The 22,021-nt window shown below is 41.7% G+C and overlaps 1 protein-coding gene across 7 annotated transcripts in view; it reads left to right on the forward strand.

Moving 5' to 3' along the window:
- The window catches only part of ccser2a (coiled-coil serine-rich protein 2a), a 150,217-nt gene that overhangs the window by 48,254 nt on the left and 79,942 nt on the right, over window positions 1–22,021 (forward strand). For all 7 annotated transcript variants that reach the window (XR_009816005.1, XM_061968487.1, XM_061968495.1 and 4 more), the window contains one exon: window positions 2,025–2,112. Coding sequence is in view for 6 of the 7 variants with exons in the window: in XM_061968487.1 (XP_061824471.1) it covers window positions 2,025–2,112 (88 nt within the window). In the remaining variant the exon portion in view is untranslated. The remainder of the gene's footprint in view (window positions 1–2,024; window positions 2,113–22,021) is intronic.

Consider the following 22,021-nt stretch of genomic DNA (forward strand, 5'->3'; position numbering starts at 1 on the left):
TCACCCTATCTCTAAGGGAGAGACCCGCCACCCGACGGAGGAAACTCATTTCGGCCGCTTGTACCCGTGATCTTGTCCTTTCGGTCATAACCCAAAGCTCATGACCATAGGTGAGGATGGGAACGTAGATCGACCGGTAAATTGAGAGCTTTGCCTTCCGGCTCAGCTCCTTCTTCACCACAACGGATCGATACAGCGTCCGCATTACTGAAGACGCCGCACCGATCCGCCTGTCGATCTCACCATCCACTCTTCCCTCACTCGTGAACAAGACTCCGAGGTACTTGAACTCCTCCACTTGGGGCAAGATCTCCTCCCCAACCCGGAGATGGCACTCCACCCTTTTCCGGGCGAGAACCATGGACTCGGACTTGGAGGTGCTGATTCTCATCCCAGTCGCTTCACACTCGGCTGCGAACCGATCCAGTGAGAGCTGAAGATCCTGGCCAGATGAAGCCATCAGGACCACATCATCTGCAAAAAGCAGAGACCTAATCCTGCAGCCACCAAACCAGATCCCCTCAACGCCTTGACTGCGCCTAGAAATTCTGTCCATAAAAGTTATGAACAGAATCGGTGACAAAGGGCAGCCTTGGCGGAGTCCAACCCTCACTGGAAAAGTGTCCGACTTACTGCCGGCAATGCGGACCAAGCTCTGGCACTGATCATACAGGGAGCGGACCGCCACAATCAGACAGTCCGAAACCCCATACTCTCTGAGCACTCCCCACAGGACTTCCCGAGGGACACGGTCGAATGCCTTCTCCAAGTCCACAAAACACATGTAGACTGATTGGGCAAACTCCCATGCACCCTCAAGGACCCTGCCGAGAGTATAGAGCTGGTCCACAGTTCCACGACCAGGACGAAAACCACACTGTTCCTCCTGAATCCGAGGTTCGACTATCCGGCGTAGCCTCCTCTCCAGTACACCTGAATAGACCTTACCGGGAAGGCTGAGGAGTGTGATCCCACGATAGTTAGAACACACCCTCCGGTTCCCCTTCTTAAAGAGAGGAACCACCACCCCGGTCTGCCAATCCAGAGGTACCGCCCACGATGTCCACGCGATGCTGCAGAGTCTTGTCAACCAAGACAGCCCCACAGCATCCAGAGCCTTAAGGAACTCCGGGCGGATCTCATCTACCCCTGGGGCCTTGCCACCGAGGAGCTTTTTAACTACCTCGGCAACCTCAGCCCCAGAAATAGGAGAGCCCACCACAGATTCCCCAGGCACTGCTTCCTCATAGGAAGACGTGTTGGTGGGATTGAGGAGGTCTTTGAAGTATTCCCTCCACGCAGTCGAGGTCAGCAGAACACCATCCCCGCCATACACGGTGTTGACACTGCACTGCTTCCCCTTCTTGAGGCGGCGGATGGTGGTCCAGAATTGCTTCGAAGCCGTCCGGAAGTCGTTTTCCATGGCTTCCCCGAACTCCTCCCATGTCCGAGTTTTTGCCTCTGCGACCGCTGAAGCCGCACACCGCTTGGCCTGTCGGTACCTGTCCGCTGCCTCAGGAGTCCTATGAGCCAAAAGAACCCGATAGGACTCCTTCTTCAGCTTGACGGCATCCCTCACCGCCGGTGTCCACCAACGGGTTCTAGGGTTCTGTATACATATATAATGTTAATTTATTTTTCCTCGTTTTTTATGGTATTTGTTTTCGTAATCAGCCTGACCTAAGCCTTGATAATAATGTTTGTGATTAACGAAAATTTGGGACCCGAGATCAAAACGGTTAAGAACCCATAAAATAGTTTAATTGCTTCTCAAAATGTGGTGTGAGTGCCACTGGTGGTACAATGGCTCCCTCTAGTGGCTCCACAAACACACCAGATTAAAAAGAGAGAATTAGAAATATTACTAAATATACGACACGCCAACTACCTGAATGCAAATCATCAGTTTGATGCTAAACTGTGACGCTAAAAACGGAGGCCGCAAAAAATATACTTGTATATAAATATTTTGAAGCCCAATAATTGTCCTGCAATGAGCTTTCCAATTTGTTTGTGATTCCTAGGACATCCTGAACAACCTGCCCCCTCCAGGACCACGGGACGATGACGACCTCATGCTGGACGTCGACCTCCCGGAGGATGGCCTACATGGTGAGTACAGCCCTCAACCTTTCCATCACGTCCATTTTGTCAAGGCAGAATGACATAGAAGGTAAAAGGACGTACGTATACTTTAGAGTAGTCATTCTATTGACTAAAATCACTCCACACACCGCCATTATTGTAGCACAGGTGACTAGCGAGGTACAGACCTCGTAGTAAGCACCTCAAATGATGGGGTATTCATATGGATATTAAAATCCCCCATTATAATTATACTGTCTGCGTGCATCACTAGATCAACAAACTCTGACAATCGCTTCAGGATGCGCTGTTTTGTGGGCGGGTCTTATTTACGTGCCTCCACTTCGACAGCGTCTTCTCCCCGTCATCTTTGTTGTAGCGGTGTAGCGTGCAAGGACAAGGGTGGAAGAAGTGTCAAAAGATGGCACTAACTGTTTTAATGACATTCAGACTTTACTTCAAACAACAAACTCAGCGATATCGCTGATAAAGTCCTAATAGGCCCCGCGGGGCGACTAGATAACAGCCAGATAGAGAGGTAGCAGTGTGACAGACCTCATAGTAAGCACCTCAAATGATGGGGTATTCATATGGATATTAAAATCCCCCATTATAATTATACTGTCTGCGTGCATCACTAGATCAACAAACTCTGACAGTCGCTTCAGGATGCGCTGTTTTGTGGGCGGGTCTTATTTACGTGCCTCCACTTCGACAGCGTCTTCTCCCCGTCATCTTTGTTGTAGCTGTGTAGAGTGGAAGAAGTGTCAAAAGATGGCACTAACTGTTTTAATGACAATCAGACTTTACTTCAAACAACAAACTCAGCAATATCGCTGATAAAGTCCTAATAGGCCCCGCGGGGCGACTAGATAACAGCCAGATAGAGAGGTAGCAGTGTGACAGACCTCATAGTAAGCACCTCAAATGATGGGGTATTCATATGGATATTAAATTCCCCCATTATAATTATACTGTCTGCATGCATCACCAGATCAACAAACTCTGACAGTCGCTTTAGGATGCGCCGTTTTGTGGGCGGGTCTTATTTACGTGGCTCCATGGCCACGTAAATAAGCACTAAATAGGCGCTAACTGTTTTAATGACATTCAGACTTTACTTCAATCAATAACGGAGCAGCATCTCCTCATCCGTGGCTCACTAGTGCAACAACAACGTCCGAAATGTGTCCCGTGGAAAAAAACTCTAATAACTAAAGTTCCTTGGGTGAATAATGTAAACTCACGACACCGGTATGTTTTAGTGCTTTCATGGTGAGTTTACTGACAGATATAAGTAAGAACTTTACACTACTTTATATTAGAAATGGCAACAGTGGAGGATGAATGTCACATAACAAGAAGATAGAGAAAATGTAGAAACTTATCGACCACGGACTACAGAGGCGGACGCGCACATATTTTCATGACTTATGCAGATCCCAAATACAGATCAGCGGGTACCAGAAGGTAAGAAAAGTTGCTTTTGCATAATATTGCGAAACAAAACACCAGATAATATGTCTTACCTTATACACACAGCATAATAATACTCCTATGTTGAAGCACAGTACAATCCATCAAGCGGTGTGGCTTCATAGCTTACCAAAGTCCTACTAAAACATTTTGATCGATTTTAGAGCGCCGTGTGTAATGTTCTATATTTTCAATGGAACTTATAAAATGTTGGTGTTTTTTACTTGAGTCATATTGCAGTCTACATGTATCTCTTATGTGTGACTGCCATCATATTGCAGTCTACACATATCTCTTATGTGTGACTGCCATCATATTGCAGTCTACACGTATCTCTTATGTGTGACTGCCATCATTTTGCAGTCTACACGTATCTCTAATGTGTGACTGCCATCATATTGCAGTCTACACATATCCCTAATGTGTGACTGCCATCTTATTGCAGTCTATATGTATCTCTTATGTGTGACTGCCATCATATTGCAGTCTACACGTATCTCTTATGTGTGACTGCCATCGTATTGCAGCCTACATGTATCTCTTATGTGTGACTGCCATCATATTACAGTCTACACGTATCTCTTATGTGTGACTGCCATCATAATGCAGTCTTCACGTATCTCTTATGTGTGACTGCTATCATATTGCAGTCTACACGTATCTTTTATGTGTGACTGCCATCATATTGCAGTCTACACGTATCTCTTATGTGTGACTGCCATCATAGTACGGTCTACACGTATCTCCTATGTGTGACTGCCATCATATTGCAGTCTACACGTATATCATATGTGTGACTGCCATCGTATTACAGTCTACATGTATCTCTTATGTGTGACTGCCATCGTATTGCAGTCTACACGTATCTCTTATGTGTGACTGCCATCATATTGCAGTCTACACGTATCTCCTATGTGTGACTGCCATCGTATCACAGTCTACACGTATCTCTTATGTGTGACTGCCATCATAGTGCAGTCTACACGTATCTCTTATGTGTGACTGCCATTGTATTGCAGTCCACACGTATCTCTTATGTGTGACTGCCATCATATTCGGTCTACACGTATCTCTTATGTGTGACTGCCATCGTATTGCAGCCTACATGTATCTCTTATGTGTGACTGCCATCATATTACAGTCTACACGTATCTCTTATGTGTGACTGCCATCATAATGCAGTCTTCACGTATCTCTTATGTGTGACTGCCATCATATTGCAGTCTACACGTATCTCTTATGTGTGACTGCCATCATAATGCAGTCTTCACGTATCTCTTATGTGTGACTGCCATCATATTGCAGTCTACACGTATCTCTTATGTGTGACTGCCATTGTATTGCAGTTTATACATATCTCTTATGTGTGACTGCCATCGTACTACAGTCTACATGTATCTCTTATGTGTGACTGCCATCGTATTGGAGTCTACACGTATCTTATGTGTGACTGCCATCGTATTGCAGTCTACGCGTACCTCTTGTGTGTGACTGCCATCATATTGCAGTCTACACGTATCTCTTATGTGTGACTGCCATCATATTGCAGTCTACACGTATCTCTTATGTGTGACTGCCATCGTATCGCAGTCTACACGTATCTCTTATGTGTGACTGCCATCTACTGGTCACACTTGTCATTACACCATGTACCAAATAAAATAGCTTTGAGGTCGGTAAGCACAACCGGAATTATTCCGTACGTTAGGCGCACTGAGTTATAAGGCGCACCAAATGAAAGGATTTTAAGTGCGCCTTATAGTCTGAAAAATGCGCTAATGGTTTCGTGGTGTTGTGTGGGCCCGCACGAGTGCTGCCTGCGCTGGGGGAGCTGCGGTTCATTGCAGAGAAAGATGAGTTCTCGCATGTAAGCTGAAATTGTGAGTCCCTCACTTCAGTTTTACGAAATAAGGAGCCCAAACCCGCCTCCGAGATGCCAGAGATATTACCGTATTTTCCACACTATTAGCCGCACCTAAAAACCACAAATTTTCTCAAAAGCTGACAGTGCGGCTTATAACCCGGTGCGCTTTATATATGGATTAATATTAAGATTCATTTTCATAAAGTTTCGGTCTCGCAACTACGGTAAACAGCCGCCATCTTTTTTCCCCGTAGAAGAGGAAGTGCTTCTTCTTCTACGCAAGCAACCGCCAAGGTAAGCACCCGCCCCCATAGAACAGGAAGCGCTTCTTCTACTGTAAGCAACCACCCGCCCGCGTAGAAGAAGAAGAAGCGCGCGGATATTACGTTTCATTTCCTTTGTGTGTTTACATCTGTAAAGACCACAAAATGGCTCCTACTAAGCGACAGGTTTCCGGTTCATGAAAAGACGCAATCTCTCCATCCGCACACGGACTACTATTTCACAGCAACTGCCTAAAGACTTTCAAGAAAAGCTGGCTACTTTCCGTGCATATTGTAAAAACAAGATAGCTGAAAAAAAAGATCCGGCCAGAGAACATTATCAACATGGACGAGGTTCCACTGACTTTTGATATTCCTGTGAACCGCACTGTGGATACAACGGGAGCACGTACGGTGAATATTCGCACCACAGGGAATGAGAAGTCATCCTTCACTGTGGTTCTAGCTTGCCATGCTAATGGCCAGAAACTTCCACCCATGGTGATATTCAAAAAGGAAGACCTTGCCAAAAGAGACCTTTCCAGCCGGCGTCATCATAAAAGCTAACTCGAAGGGATGGATGGATGAAGAAAAGATGAGCGAGTGGTTAAGGGAAGTTTAAGTTTACGCGAAGAGGCCGGGTGGCTTTTTTCACGCAGCTCCGTCCATGTTGATATACGACTCCATGCGCGCCCACATCACGCTGGTTTTTAATATATTATTAAAGTTTGACTGACCTATCTGACTGTTTTTTTGACATTCCTTTAGCGCAGTTAGATGCGGCTTACAACACGGGGCGGCTTATAGGTGGACAAAGTTTTGAAATATGCCGTTCATTGAAGGCGCGGCTTATAACCCAGGGCGCCTTATGGTGCGGAAAATACGGTACTCAAAACGCATCACTTTGGTGAACACTGCGTCACGTATCAACGTCAGATGAAGTGGAGTCCAAATCGAGCGAAGTCCATCACTTTACAATTCCAGCTTGCACGTCTTATGTTGGACTTGATCAAACGCCACCTTCCTTTTTTGGCTCGGCAACATCTGTTTGAACGCGGCATCGACTGCCATGTTTGTACGCTCGCACCCGAGTTATTTATAGGCCATCCATCGCGCTGCAAGTGACAGCTCGCTACTGAACCTGCATGGGCGAGGACGACGCCAGCTGTCTGAGCCGGTCGCTGCAAACACACACACACACGCACATAAACACACACACACACACACACAAGCAGACAGTGCCATCGCCTTAACAAGGTGGTTACTTGAACGCCTCATTGTCCCGACCGCCGCCACATCGCAACGTTTCTTCATGGCTTCTGTCAATCTCATCAAAATCTCCTCATTAAGGAGCGAAAAAGGGCTTAATTGTTTGTGCTGAAGGCAATCAGGTCATGTTTGATTGTGCCGGCAGCTTCATTATCAGATAGTCTACACTGCAAAAAGTCAGTGTTCAAAAACAAGAAAGAAAAAAAATACAAAAATGAGGGGTATTTTATTTCAACTACCGTATTTTTCGGAGTACCGTATTTTCCGCACCATAAGGCGCCCCGTGTTATAAGCCGCATCTAACTGCGCTAAAGGGAATGTCAAAAAAACAGTCAGATAGGTCAGTTAAACTCAGAGGTGGGTAGAGTAGCCAGAAATTGTACTCAAGTAAGAGTACTGTTACTTTAGAGATTTATTACTCAAGTAAAAGTAAGGAGTAGTCACCCAAATATTTACTTGAGTAAAAGTAAAAAGTATGTTGTGAAAAAACTACTCAAGTACTGAGTAACTGATGAGTAACATACACACACATATCATATATATATATATATATATATATATACATATATATATATATATATATATATATATATATATATATATATATATATATATATATATATATATATATATATATATATACATACACACACACACACACATATATACACACACACATATACATATATATATATATATATATTTATTTATATATATATACATACATTGATATATACAATATATAATTTATATATATATTTTTTGCCGTTTTTGTTTACATGTTAAAGGTGTTTTAATGAATATACATGCATGTTTAACACATATAGATTCCTTTCTTTCATGAAGACAAGAATATAAGTTGGTGTATTACCTGATTCTGATGACTTGCATTGATTGTAATCAGACAGTAGTGATGACAAACGTCCACGTTTTCAAATGGAGGAGAAAAAAAGTTCCTCCTTTCTGTCCAATACCACATGAAAGTGGTTGGTTTTTGGCATCTTATATGTCCAGCTTCCATATTCGTTTTTATACACTTTACAAGAAATACATTGGCGGCAAACTCCGTAGCTTGCTAGCTTGTTTGCGCTGGCTTTCGGAGACTCTTATTTTGAAAGCGCAGGCGCGATGGAGCGGCACTTTTATTGTGAAGACAGGAACTGTGCAGTCAGTCTTTAGGCTTTTGACGGGATGTACGGTTGAAATAAAAAAGGGTCTTTTTTCCTTCACACTTTTGATTGATTGATTGGAACTTTTATTAGTAGATTGCACAGTACAGTACAAATTCCGTACAATTGACCACTAAATGGTAACACCCGAATAAGTTTTTCAACTTGTTTAAGTCAGGTCATGTGACCCCTGGCTCTGTTTGATTGGTCCAACGTCACCAGTGACTGCATCTGATTGGTGGAACGGAGTGAACGTCACCAGTGACTGTATTTGTTGAAACGCAGGCACTATGAAGGTCTGTCTGACAGACCAAAACAAACAAAGCGTGCATTAACAGATCGATAAAAATTAGTAGCGAGTAGCGAGCTGAATGTAGATAAAAGTAGCGGAGTAAAAGTAGCGTTTCTTCTCTATAAATATACTCAAGTAAAAGTAAAAGTATGTTGCATTAAAACTACTCTTAGAAGTACAATTTATCCCAAAAGTTACTCAAGTACATGTAACGGAGTAAATGTAGCGCGTTACTACCCACCTCTGGTTAAACTTTAATAATATATTAAAAACCAGCGTTCTAACAACTCTGTTCACTCCCAAAATGTACGCAAATGTGCAAATGTGCAATCACAAACATAGTAAAATTCAAAATAGTGCAGAGCAATAGCAATAACTTAATGTTGCTCGAACGTTAATGTCACAACACACAATCAAACAATCAATCAATCAATCAATCTTTATTTATATAGCCCTAAATCACAAGTGTCTCAAAGGGCTGCACAAGCCACAACGACATCCTCGGTACAAAAGCCCACATACGGGCAAGGAAAAACTCACCCCAGTGGGACGTCGATGTGAATGACTATGAGAAACCTTGGAGAGGACCGCATATGTGGGTAACCCCCCCCCCCCCCCCCCCCCTCTAGGGGAGACCGAAAGCAATGGATGTCGAGTGGGTCTGACATAATATTGTGAGAGTCCAGTCCATAGTGGATCCAACATAATAGTAAGAGTCCAGTCCATAGTGGGGCCAGCAGGACACCATCCCGAGCGGAGACGGGTCAGCAGCGCAGAGATGTTCCCAGCCGATGCACAGGCGAGCGGTCCACCCCGGGTCCCGACTCTGGACAGCCAGCACTTCATCCATGGCCACCGGACCTGTGCCCCCCCCCCCCCCTCAAGGAAAAGGGGAGCAGAGGAGAAAAGAAAAGAAACGGCAGATCAACTGGTCTAACAGGGGGGCTATTTAAAGGCTAGAGTATACAAATGAGTTTTAAGATGGGACTTAAATGCTTCTACTGAGGTAGCATCCCTAATTGTTACCGGGAGGGTATTCCATAGTACTGGAGCCCCAATAGAAAACGCTCTATAGCCCGCAGACTTTTTTTGGGCTCTGGGAATCACTAATAAGCCGGAGTTCTTTGAACGCAGATTTCTTGCCGGGACATATGGTACAATGCAATCGACAAGATAGGACGGAGCTAGACCGTGTAGTATTTTATACGTAAGTAGTAAAACCTTAAAGTCACATCTTAAGTGCACAGGAAGCCAGTGCAGGTGAGCCAGTATATATATATACAGGTAAAAGCCAGTAAATTAGAATATTTTGAAAAACTTGATTTATTTCAGTAATTGCATTCAAAAGGTGTAACTTGTACATTATATTTATTCATTGCACACAGACTGATGCATTCAAATGTTTATTTCATTTAATTTTGATGATTTGAAGTGGCAACAAATGAAAATCCAAAATTCCGTGTGTCACAAAATTAGAATATTACTTAAGGCTAATACAAAAAAGGGATTTTTAGAAATGTTGGCCAACTGAAAAGTATGAAAATGAAAAATATGAGCATGTACAATACTCAATACTTGGTTGGAGCTCCTTTTGCCTCAATTACTGCGTTAATGCGGCGTGGCATGGAGTCGATGAGTTTCTGGCACTGCTCAGGTGTTATGAGAGCCCAGGTTGCTCTGATAGTGGCCTTCAACTCTTCTGCGTTTTTGGGTCTGGCATTCTGCATCTTCCTTTTCACAATACCCCACAGATTTTCTATGGGGCTAAGGTCAGGGGAGTTGGCGGGCCAATTTAGAACAGAAATACCATGGTCCGTAAACCAGGCACGGGTAGATTTTGCGCTGTGTGCAGGCGCCAAGTCCTGTTGGAACTTGAAATCTCCATCTCCATAGAGCAGGTCAGCAGTAGGAAGCATGAAGTGCTCTAAAACTTGCTGGTAGACGGCTGCGTTGACCCTGGATCTCAGGAAACAGAGTGGACCGACACCAGCAGATGACATGGCACCCCAAACCATCACCCAACCATGCAAATTTTGCATTTCCTTTGGAAATCGAGGTCCCAGAGTCTGGAGGAAGACAGGAGAGGCACAGGATCCACGTTGCCTGAAGTCTAGTGTAAAGTTTCCACCATCAGTGATGGTTTTGGGTGCCATGTCATCTGCTGGTGTCGGTCCACTCTGTTTCCTGAGATCCAGGGTCAACGCAGCCGTCTACCAGCAAGTTTTAGAGCACTTCATGCTTCCTGCTGCTGACCTGCTCTATGGAGATGGAGATTTCAAGTTCCAACAGGACTTGGCGCCTGCACACAGCGCAAAATCTACCCGTGCCTGGTTTACGGACCATGGTATTTCTGTTCTAAATTGGCCCGCCAACTCCCCTGACCCTAGCCCCATAGAAAATCTGTGGGGTATTGTGAAAAGGAAGATGCAGAATGCCAGACCCAAAAACGCAGAAGAGTTGAAGGCCACTATCAGAGCAACCTGGGCTCTCATAACACCTGAGCAGTGCCAGAAACTCATCGACTCCATGCCACGCCGCATTAACGCAGTAATTGAGGCAAAAGGAGCTCCAATTAAGTATTGAGTATTGTACATGCTCATATTTTTCATTTTCATACTTTTCAGTTGGCCAACATTTCTAAAAATCCCTTTTTTGTATTAGCCTTAAGTAATATTCTAATTTTGTGACACACGGAATTTTGGATTTTCATTTGTTGCCACTTCAAATCATCAAAATTAAATGAAATAAACATTTGAAAGCATCAGTCTGTGTGCAATGAATAAATATAATGTACAAGTTACACCTTTTGAATGCAATTACTGAAATAAATCAAGTTTTTCAAAATATTCTAATTTACTGGCTTTTACCTGTATATATAGGTATATATGTATATAAAGGTGTATACAGTATAGGCGTAATATGATCAAACTTTCTTGTTCTTGTCAAAAGTCTAGCAGCCGCATTTTGTACCAACTGTAATCTTTTAATGCTAGACATAGGGAGACCCCAAAATAATACGTTACAGTAATCGAGACGAGACGTAACGAACGCATGAATAATGATCTCAGCGTCGCTAGTGGACAAAATGGAACGAATTTTAGCGATATTACGGAGATGAAAGAAGGCCGTTTTAGTAACACTCTTAATGTGTGACTCAAAGGAGAGAGTTGGGTGGAAGATAATACCCAGATTCTTTACTGATTCGCCTTGTGTAATTGTTTGGTTGTCAAATGTTAAGGTGGTATTATTAAATAAATGTCGGTGTTTAGCAGGACCGATAATCAGCATTTCCGTTTTCTTAGTGTTGAGTTGCAAGAAGTTAGCGGACATCCATTGTTTAATTTCATTAAGACACGCCTCCAGCTGACTACAATCCGGCGTGTTGGTCAGCTTTAGGGGCATGTAGAGTTGGCTGTCATCAGCATAACAATGAAAGCTAACACCGTATTTGCGTATGATGTCGCCTAGCGGCAGCATGTAAATACTACAGAGTGCAGGGCCAAGAACCAAACCCTGAGGAACTCTGCACGTTACCTTAACATAGTCCGAGGTCACATTATTATGGGAGACGCATTGCATCCTGTCAGTAAGATAAGAGTTAAACCACGACAAGGCTAAGTCTGACATACCAATACGTGTTTTGATACGCTCTAATAAAATATTATGATGGACGGTATGGAAAGCAGCGCTAAGATCAAGAAGCAGCAACATAGATGACGCATCAGAATCCATCGTTAGCAGTAGATCATTAGTCATTTTTGCGAGGGCTGTCTCCGTAGAGTGATTTGCCCTGAAACCGGATTGAAAAGGTTCACAGAGATTGTTAGACACTAAGTGTTCATTTAGCTGCTGTGCGACAATTTTTTCGAGGATTTTCGAGATAAACGGAAGGTGGGACACCGGTCGGTAGTTTACCATGAGGTCAGGATCGAGGTTAGGTCTTTTGAGCAAAGGATGAATAACCGCTTTTTTGAATGCTAGTGGAACAGTGCCAGAGGAAAGTGATAAGTTTATAATATTTAGCACTGATGGACCTAATAATACAAAAAGCTCCTTAATAAGTTTCCCAGGAAATGGGTCAAGTAAACATGTTGTTTGTTTTGTCCCCTTAACACATCTTAACAATTCCTCTAATGTTATTTCATCAAAGAGAGAGAAACTATTTTGGAGGGCGGTATCCTTCGTAGATACAGTTGTATCTGTGTTAATAGAACCCAGTTGTAGCTGCAATGCATTGTCTTTAATCTCCTTTCTAATGAGTTCAATTTTCTTATTAAAGAAATTCATAAAATCATCTGCTGAGTGGGTGGAGCTACTGGGAGGAGTCCCTTGTTGGGTTAGCGATGCTACTGTACTAAACAAAAATTTCGGATCATTTTTGTTGAGGTGGATGAGATTTGAGTAATATTTAGCTTTAGCTAGGGTAAGCATGTGTTTATAAGTTATTAAACTATCACTCCATGCTTGATGGAAAACCTCAAGTTTAGTAGCGCGCCATTTGCGTTCCAGCTTTCTACATGATAATTTATGGGCTCTAGTTTCTTCTGTAAACCATGGGGTGCGCCTTTTAGGGGCTCTTTTAAGCTTTAGCGGTGCTATACTATCAATGGTGTCGCGCAGGGCGTTGTTAAAGTTGTTAGTGAGGTTATCAATAGAGCCGACATAATTTGGGAATGGTGCCATTACCGAAGGCAGTAGGCCAGCAAGAGTCATCGTTGTGGCAGCATTAATGTTGCGGCTGCTATAGTAGTTATTATTATTAGTTTGTTGACAATGAGTCAGAACTTCAAATTTTATAAGGTAATGATCGGACATTACTTTAGTATACGGGAGTATCGTAACTTTGGAGGTGGTGACACCCCTGACCAGCACTAGATCTATCGTATTTCCGTTGCGATGCGTAGGTTCATTTATTATTTGTGTAAGACCACAGCTATCAATTATAGTCTGGAGCGCCATGCACTGAGGGTCCGATGGGGTATTCATATGGATATTAAAGTCCCCCATTATGATTATATTGTCGGCGTGCGTCACTAAATCAGCAACGAACTCTGAAAATTCACTGATGAAGTCCGAATTGGGTCCTGGGGGGCCGTAGATAACAGCCAGGTGGAGAGGCAGCGGTGTGACAAACCTCATAGTAAGCATCTCAAACGAGTTATATTTATTATTTAGGTTCGGGGTAAGATTAAAGTTTTTATTGTGGATGAGTGCAACTCCCCCACCCCTTTTAATGGGACGGGCAATATGCGCTCCCGCATAGCCAGGAGGAGACGCCTCACCCAGCGCAAAGAAATCGTCTGGTTTGAGCCAGGTCTCGGCGAGACCAATAACGTCAAGATTATTGTCTCTAATGACCTCATTAACTAATAGCGTTTTGGAAGATAATGATCTTATGTTTAAGAAGCCCATATTATAGGTAGTGGGCTGTTTTGAGGAGTTTTTGTTGAAATTATCCGTAGTAGCAATATTAATAATGTTGTGTTTATTATGTGTAGTGCAATTTAAATAATTTCGACCATATCTAGGAATTGATATGACGGGAATTTTCCGATTGTTTGCTTGATGTTGTGATAAACCGAACGCATCATAACTTGCCACCTCAGTAGAGTGCATGTCTACTTCTGACACAGAAAAAACATTTTTTGAGTTGTGTATTGTTGTAAAATAGTTGCTATGTGTGCAGGTATTATCCAGCCTGGCGCTGGCTAGTTCTATTTTAACTAACTTATCACCCGGACTAGCGCTTCTTTGAGGATTAGCCTTTCGCTTTGTTGTTAGCCCCGCTCGGCATCCCCGCTTCTGCTTCCGCTCACACCGCTTACGTGTCTTCCGTTGACGGTCCTCGCTGGCACTTAACTCCGCTGCTTTCGAGGCCGCTGGATGTAGCCAGCGAAGAATCCCCATGCTAGCGAGGAGGTCGAAAGTACCCGCATCTTTCAGCCTATAACGGCCCGATCTATCCACATCCAGAATCGTCTGTCGGTCGTATGTGATCACGAAGTGTCCACGCTGTGAGCCAGCCATGAAATAGACAGAAATTGACGGGTATTTTTGCCAAATCGCTCTACACTTCCAAGAGCGTCTGCAAGCCGCTGCCATCAGGGCGCCGCCATCTTAAGCTCTTCTACGGGGAAAAAAGATGGCGGCTGTTTACCGTAGTTGCGAGACCTAAACTTTATGAAAATGAATCTTAATATTAATCCATATATAAAGCGCACCGGGTTATAAGCCGCACTGTCAGCTTTTGAGTAAATTTGTGGTTTTTAGGTGCGGCTAATAGTGCGGAAAATACGGTATAAGTCGCTCCGGAGTATAAGTCGCACCTGCCGAAAATGCATAGTAAAGAAGGAAAAAACATATATAAGTCGCACTGGAGTATAAGTCACATTTTGGGGGGAAATGTATTTGATAAAAGCCAACAGCAAGAATAGACATTTGAAAGGCAATTTCAAATAAATGAAGAATAGTGAACAACAGGCTGAATAAGTGTACGTTATATGAGGCATAAATAACCAACTGGTATGTTAATATTATGGTAAGAGTCATTCAAATAACTATAACATATAGAACATGCTTTACAATCTGTCACTCCTAATCGCTAAATCCCATGAAATCTTATACGTCTAGTCCAGGGGTCGGCAACCTTTACCAGTCAAAGAGCCATTTTGACCAGTTTCACAAATTATAGAAAAAATGGGAGCCATACAAAGTTTTTTTTTGCTTTGTGCTATGTATAAACCAAGGGTCTCAGACACGCTGCCCACACCTTAATAAAGAATGTGATTGCTGGTGCGGCACGCGGGTTTTATATGAATGGCGCTTGTCAGCGTCATGCGTGCCGTGATGGTCAATCAATCAATCAATCTTTATTTATATAGCCCTAAATCACAAGTGTCTCAAAGGGCTGCACAAGCCACAACGACATCCTCGGTACAAAGCCCACATACGGGCAAGGAAAAACTCACCCCAGTGGGACGTCGATGTGAATGACTATGAGAAACCTTGGAGAGGACCGCATATGTGGGTAACCCCCCCCCTCTAGGGGAGACCGAAAGCAATGGATGTCGAGTGGGTCTGACATAATATTGTGAGAGTCCAGTCCATAGTGGATCCAACATAATAGTAAGAGTCCAGTCCATAGTGGGGCCAGCAGGACACCATCCCGAGCGGAGACGGGTCAGCAGCGCAGAGATGTTCCCAGCCGATGCACAGGCGAGCGGTCCACCCCGGGTCCCGACTCTAGACAGCCAGCACTTCATCCATGGCCACCGGACCTGTGCCCCCCCCCCCTCAAGGAAAAGGGGAGCAGAGGAGAAAAGAAAAGAAACGGCAGATCAACTGGTCCAACAGGGGGGCTATTTAAAGGCTAGAGTATACAAATGAGTTTTAAGATGGGACTTAAATGCTTCTACTGAGGTAGCATCTCTAATTGTTACCGGGAGGACATTCCATAGTACTGGAGCCCCAATAGAAAACGCTCTATAGCCCGCAGACTTTTTTTGGGCTCTGGGAATCACTAATAAGCCGGAGTTCTTTGAACGCAGATTTCTTGCCGGGACATATGGTACAATGCAATCGACAAGATAGGACGGAGCTAGACCGTGTAGTATTTTATACGTAAGTAGTAAAACCTTAAAGTCACATCTTAAGTGCACAGGAAGCCAGTGCAGGTGAGCCAGTATAGGTATATATATATAGGTATATATGTATATAAAGGTGTATATACAGTATAGGCGTAATATGATCAAACTTTCTTGTTCTTGTCAAAAGTCTAGCAGCCGTATTTTGTACCAACTGTAATTTTTTAATGCTAGACATAGGGAGACCCGAAAATAATACGTTACAGTAGTCGAGACGAGACGTAACGAACGCATGAATAATGATCTCAGCGTCGCTAGTGGATAAAATAGAACAAATTTTAGCGATATTACGGAGATGAAAGAAGGCCGTTTTAGTAACACTCTTAATGTGTGACTCAAACGAGAGAGTTGGGTCGAAGATAATACCCAGATTCTTTACTGATTCGCCAAAATAAACATAACACTCACTTTCTGAAGTTATTCTTCATTCATAAATCCCTCGAATTCTTCTCCTACGGTGTCCGAATTAAAAAGCTGGGCGAATTACGGGATCCAAAATGGCCGGCTCCGTCTCGTCGAAGTCATCGGAGTCAGTGTCGCTGTTGTTTTTCCAGCAGTTCCGTGAATCCTGCCTTCCGGAAAGCTCGGACCACAGTTGAGACCGAAATATCCGCCCAGGCATTTACGATCCACTGGCAGATGTTGGCGTATGTCGTCCGGCGCTGTCTCCCTGTCTTAGTGAAGGTGTGTTCGCCTTCGGTCATCCATTGTTCCCACGCCGTTCGCAGTCATGCTTTAAATGCCTTGTTGACACCAATATCGAGCGGTTGGAGTTCTTTGGTTAATCCACCCGGAATGACGGCGAGTGTTGTATTTGTGTGCTTCACTTGTTTTTTGACACCATCTGTGATGTGGGCGCGCATGGAGTCGTATATCAACATGGACGGAGCTGCGTGACAAAAAGCCACCCGGCCTCTTCGCGTAAACTTCCCTTAACCACTCGCTCATCTTTTCTTCATCCATCCATCCCTTCGAGTTAGCTTTTATGATGACGCCGGCTGGAAAGTTCTCTTTTGGCAAGGTCTTCCTTTTGAATATCACCATGGGTGGAAGTTTCTGGCCATTAGCATGGCAAGCTAGAACCACAGTGTGTCGCTTAGTAGGAGCCATTTTGTGGTCTTTACAGATGTAAACACACAAAGGAAATGAAACGTAATACCCGCGCGCTTCTTCTTCTATGGGGGCGGGTGCTTACCTTGGCGGTTGCTTACCGTAGAAGAAGAAGCACTTCCTCTTCTACGGGGAAAAAAGATGGCGGCTGTTTACCGTAGTTGCGAGACCTAAACTTTATGAAAATGAATCTTAATATTAATCCATATATAAAGCGCACCGGGTTATAAGCCGCACTGTCAGCTTTTGAGTAAATTTGTGGTTTTTAGGTGCGGCTAATAGTGCGGAAAATACGGTATAAGTCGCTCCGGAGTATAAGTCGCACCTGCTGAAAATGCATAGTAAAGAAGGAAAAAAACATATATAAGTCGCACTGGAGTATAAGTCACATTTTGGGGGGAAATGTATTTGATAAAAGCCAACAGCAAGAATAGACATTTGAAAGGCAATTTCAAATAAATGAAGAATAGTGAACAACAGGCTGAATAAGTGTACGTTATATGAGGCATAAATAACCAACTGGTATGTTAATATTATGGTAAGAGTCATTCAAATAACTATAACATATAGAACATGCTATACGTTTACCAAACAATCTGTCACTCCTAATCGCTAAATCCCATGAAATCTTATACGTCTACAGTGTTTCCCACAGGACAGGCATCTATATGTGGTGGTGGGGGCGGGGGGTGACGGCGGCAGCGGCGATGACCAAGAAGAAGAGGGAGTTGGAATACAAGTACAACACTTTATGTACATATTTAGCTCATTAAAATTACCGACAGGAAGGCGAGAAACACTTTATTTCAACGGACTCTGGCGCCGTACCTGTCGTCAAAACTCCAAAGACCGACTGCACAGTTGCACAGTTGCGCTAACAAAATAAGAGTCTCGGAAAGCTGGCGTGCACAAGCTAGCAAGCTACGGAGTTTGCCGCCAATGTATTTCTTGTAAAGTGTATACAAAGGAGTACGGAAGCTGGACAAATAAGATGCCAAAAGCCAACCACTTTCATGTGGTATTAGACAGAAAGGAGGACTTTTTTTCTCCTCCATTCGAAAATGCGGACGTTATCATCACTACTGTCTGATTCCAATCAATGCAAGTCATCACAATCAGGTAATACACCAACTTATATTCTTGTCTTCATGAAAGAAAGGAATCTATATGTGTTAAACATGCTTGTATTATTTTTAAACACCTTTAACTTGTTAACAATATTAACTATATGTGTTAAACATGCTTGTATTATCTTTAAACACCTTTAACTTGTTAACAATATTAACTATATGTGTTAAACATGCTTGTATTGTCATTGAACATCTTTAACTTGTTAACAATATTAACTATATGTATTAAACAAAGTTGTATTATCATTAAACACCTTTAATTTATTAACAATATGTATAAACATGCTTGCATTATCTTTAAACACCTTTAACTTGTTAACAATATTAACTATATGTGTTAAACATGCTTGTATTATCTTTAAACACCTTTAACTTGTTAACAATATTAACTATATGTGTTAAACATGCTTGTATTGTCATTAAACATCTTTAACTTGTTAACAATATTAACTATATGTATTAAACATACTTGTATTATCATTAAACACCTTTAATTTATTAACAATATGTGTTAAACATGCTTGCATTATCTTTAAACACCTTTAACTTGTTAACAATATTAACTATATGTTTTAAACATACTTGTATTATCATTAAACACCTTTAATTTATTAACAATATTAACTATATGTTTTAAACATGCTTGTATTGCCATTAAACACCTTTAACTTGTTAACAATATTAACTATATGTATTAAACATACTTGTATTATTATTAAACACCTTTAATTTATTAACAATATGTGCTAAACATGCTTGTATTATCTTTAAACACCTTTAACTTGTTAACAATATTAACTATATGTGTTAAACATGCTTGTATTGTCATTAAACATCTTTAACTTGTTAACAATATTAATTATATGTATTAAACATACTTGTATTATTATTAAACACCTTTAATTTATTAACAATATGTGCTAAACATGCTTGTATTATCTTTAAACATCTTTAACTTGTTAACAATATTAACTATATGTGTTAAACATGCTTGTATTATCTTTAAACACCTTTAATTTATTAACAATATTAACTATATGTGTTAAACATGCTTGTATTGTCATTAAACATCTTTAACTTGTTAACAATATTAACTATATGTATTAAACATACTTGTATTATCATTAAACACCTTTAATTTATTAACAATATGTGCTAAACATGCTTGTATTATCTTTAAACACCTTTAACTTGTTAACAATATTAACTATATGTATTAAACATACTTGTATTATCTTTAAACACCTTTAACTTGTTAACAATATTAACTATATGTATTAAACATACTTGTATTATCATTAAACACCTTTAATTTATTAACAATATTAACTATATGTATTAAACATACTTGTATTATCATTAAACACCTTTAATTTATTAACAATATGTGTTAAACATGCTTGCATTATCTTTAAACACCTTTAACTTGTTAACAATATTAACTATATGTATTAAACATACTTGTATTATCATTAAACACCTTTAATTTATGAACAATATTAACTATATGTGTTAAACATGCTTGCATTATCATTAAACACCTTTAACTTGTTAACAAAAACATATATTTCATAAATAAGTAAATATAAATGATATATATGAATGAGGTAGATCCCCACGTCTTGATCAATTGAAAAGTAGCTCGCCTGCAGAAAAAGTGTGAGCACCCCTGAGTTACACTCATCTGAACAGGTCAGCCACCTGTTTAAAGCCCGATCACAGTTGAAATCTTGAAATGAAGGGCCTTTAATGGCCAAAACATTAACCTGGACAACATTTTAACAGCTGGTTGGCTCAGATTTTATTCTTTTCATTGCATTCACATGCTGCAGTGGACAGTGGACAATTTAGCTTCATTATTAATGCAGTATCTGAAGCACCGTCTCCACGTGTGTTTATTGACAACAGGGTTATAACCTGGACACGTAAGCTCGTCGGTATGGTAACACGCGACGTGACAACAGCGGCGGTGTTAATGAAGCAGCGTCAGGCTGCTCACCGTGAGTGAAACGCTCGGTGAAATCGCGGATTAACGTTAAATATATGACGAGCCGCGAGCGATGCAGCTATAACTTATCTACCTACAACCTATATTACCCTCGTATTTTGATCCCGTCTGTCCGTTCTTTTACTCCGCCGTCTTCTTCTTCTTCTTCTGGCCCACCAGGTGAATTAAGTGCTATTGGCAGAGTTACAATGCATAGTAGGCTACCGCCTCCTACTGCACCGGAGTTGTAACTACAAGGTACACTCACAGACAGTCCCATTGCTTTTATGAGCGGTCGAGCGAGTCAAAAGCCGAAAAATCCATTTGTGGCGGACGTAATTCTTTCGTGGCGGGCCGCCACAAACAAATGAATGTGTGGGAAACACTGCTGTGTCACATGTCACAAACTTCCCGAGCTTAACTTCCCGTGGTAAATTTCTGGAGAGTTTCCAGAAATTTACCGGAAACTTTCCACCCTTTTGCAACCCTAACTGCTTAATTTAAGATTAAGTGGTACATTTCCGGAAAGTTTCCGGAAATGTACCACCCCTTTGCAACCCTACACTTTTGACACAGTTAGGGTTGCAAAGGGGTGGAAAATTTCCGGTAAATTTCAGGAAACTTTCCGGAAATTTACCACGGGAAGTTAAGCTTCGGGAAGTTTGGAAATATTGACCATTTTTGGATGATTCAAAGTTGGACACCGTCCATCTTATTCTGTAGAATAAGATTAGAAGCTTGTAAAACTGGGAATTATCTGTGCATGTGATTGAGGAATGCACAGTGCAGGGTTGAAATTCTACTGAATTTGCATGAAATCAGGTTGTTTTAGCTAATAATCATGCTGCAAGATCTAGCATGTCACATTCAATGTTTATTCCCATTCATTCCCCGTTAATTCCCATGGAAAGTTTCCAACATTGAATATTCCCGGAGTTTTGCAAGCCTAGTCACATGTGCATGAGAGGATGTATGAGAGGTCGAGACGTCAGCCATGAATGTGAATGAGATGTGTGAAGATAATTCCCACTTGTCAGCATGGAAACAAAGGAGAGTGTTTACTGCGGGAAGTGTGTGACACTTTGTGTCTTGGTATGTGTGACGAGGGCTTCCTTCAACATCTAGCAGACGCTGGCTGAGGACGGTGAGCACGTATTCAGGGAATGAGAGGACGTTAAAGAAAAGATGTGTACTTTATTTTGAATACAGAGAAAGACAACATCTCCCTTGCTAAAGAGTGTTATACGTGTCCATGCACTAAATTAGTCCCATTTATCACATCGTTTGGCTCTAAATAAGCACGGAAACACCTTCATCTGATCACTTTCGGTTAGGCTTGTCTCCATACCAATATTTTGTTTGATAGAACATGTTAAAACAGAAAATAAGCAGATATTAACAGTAAATGAACAAGTGCATTAAATATATTTTTTTACAGTTTGTCCCTCATAATGTGTACAAAATAATAGGTGTATAAATGACACAATATGTTACTGCATAGACTAATTAGGAGTCTTTGTTTGTTTACTTACTACTAAAAGACAAGTTGTCTATTTTATTTAAGGACTAAATTACAAACCCCGTTTCCATATGAGTTGGGAAATTGTGTTAGATGTAAATATAAACGGAATACAATGATTTGCAAATCCTTTTCAAGCCATATTCAGTTGAATATGCTACAAAGACAACATATTTGATGTTCAAACTCATAAACTTTATTTTTTTTGTTGCAA

Source organism: Nerophis lumbriciformis, linkage group LG02, assembly GCF_033978685.3.
Source record: "Nerophis lumbriciformis linkage group LG02, RoL_Nlum_v2.1, whole genome shotgun sequence".
NCBI lineage: Eukaryota > Metazoa > Chordata > Actinopteri > Syngnathiformes > Syngnathidae > Nerophis > Nerophis lumbriciformis.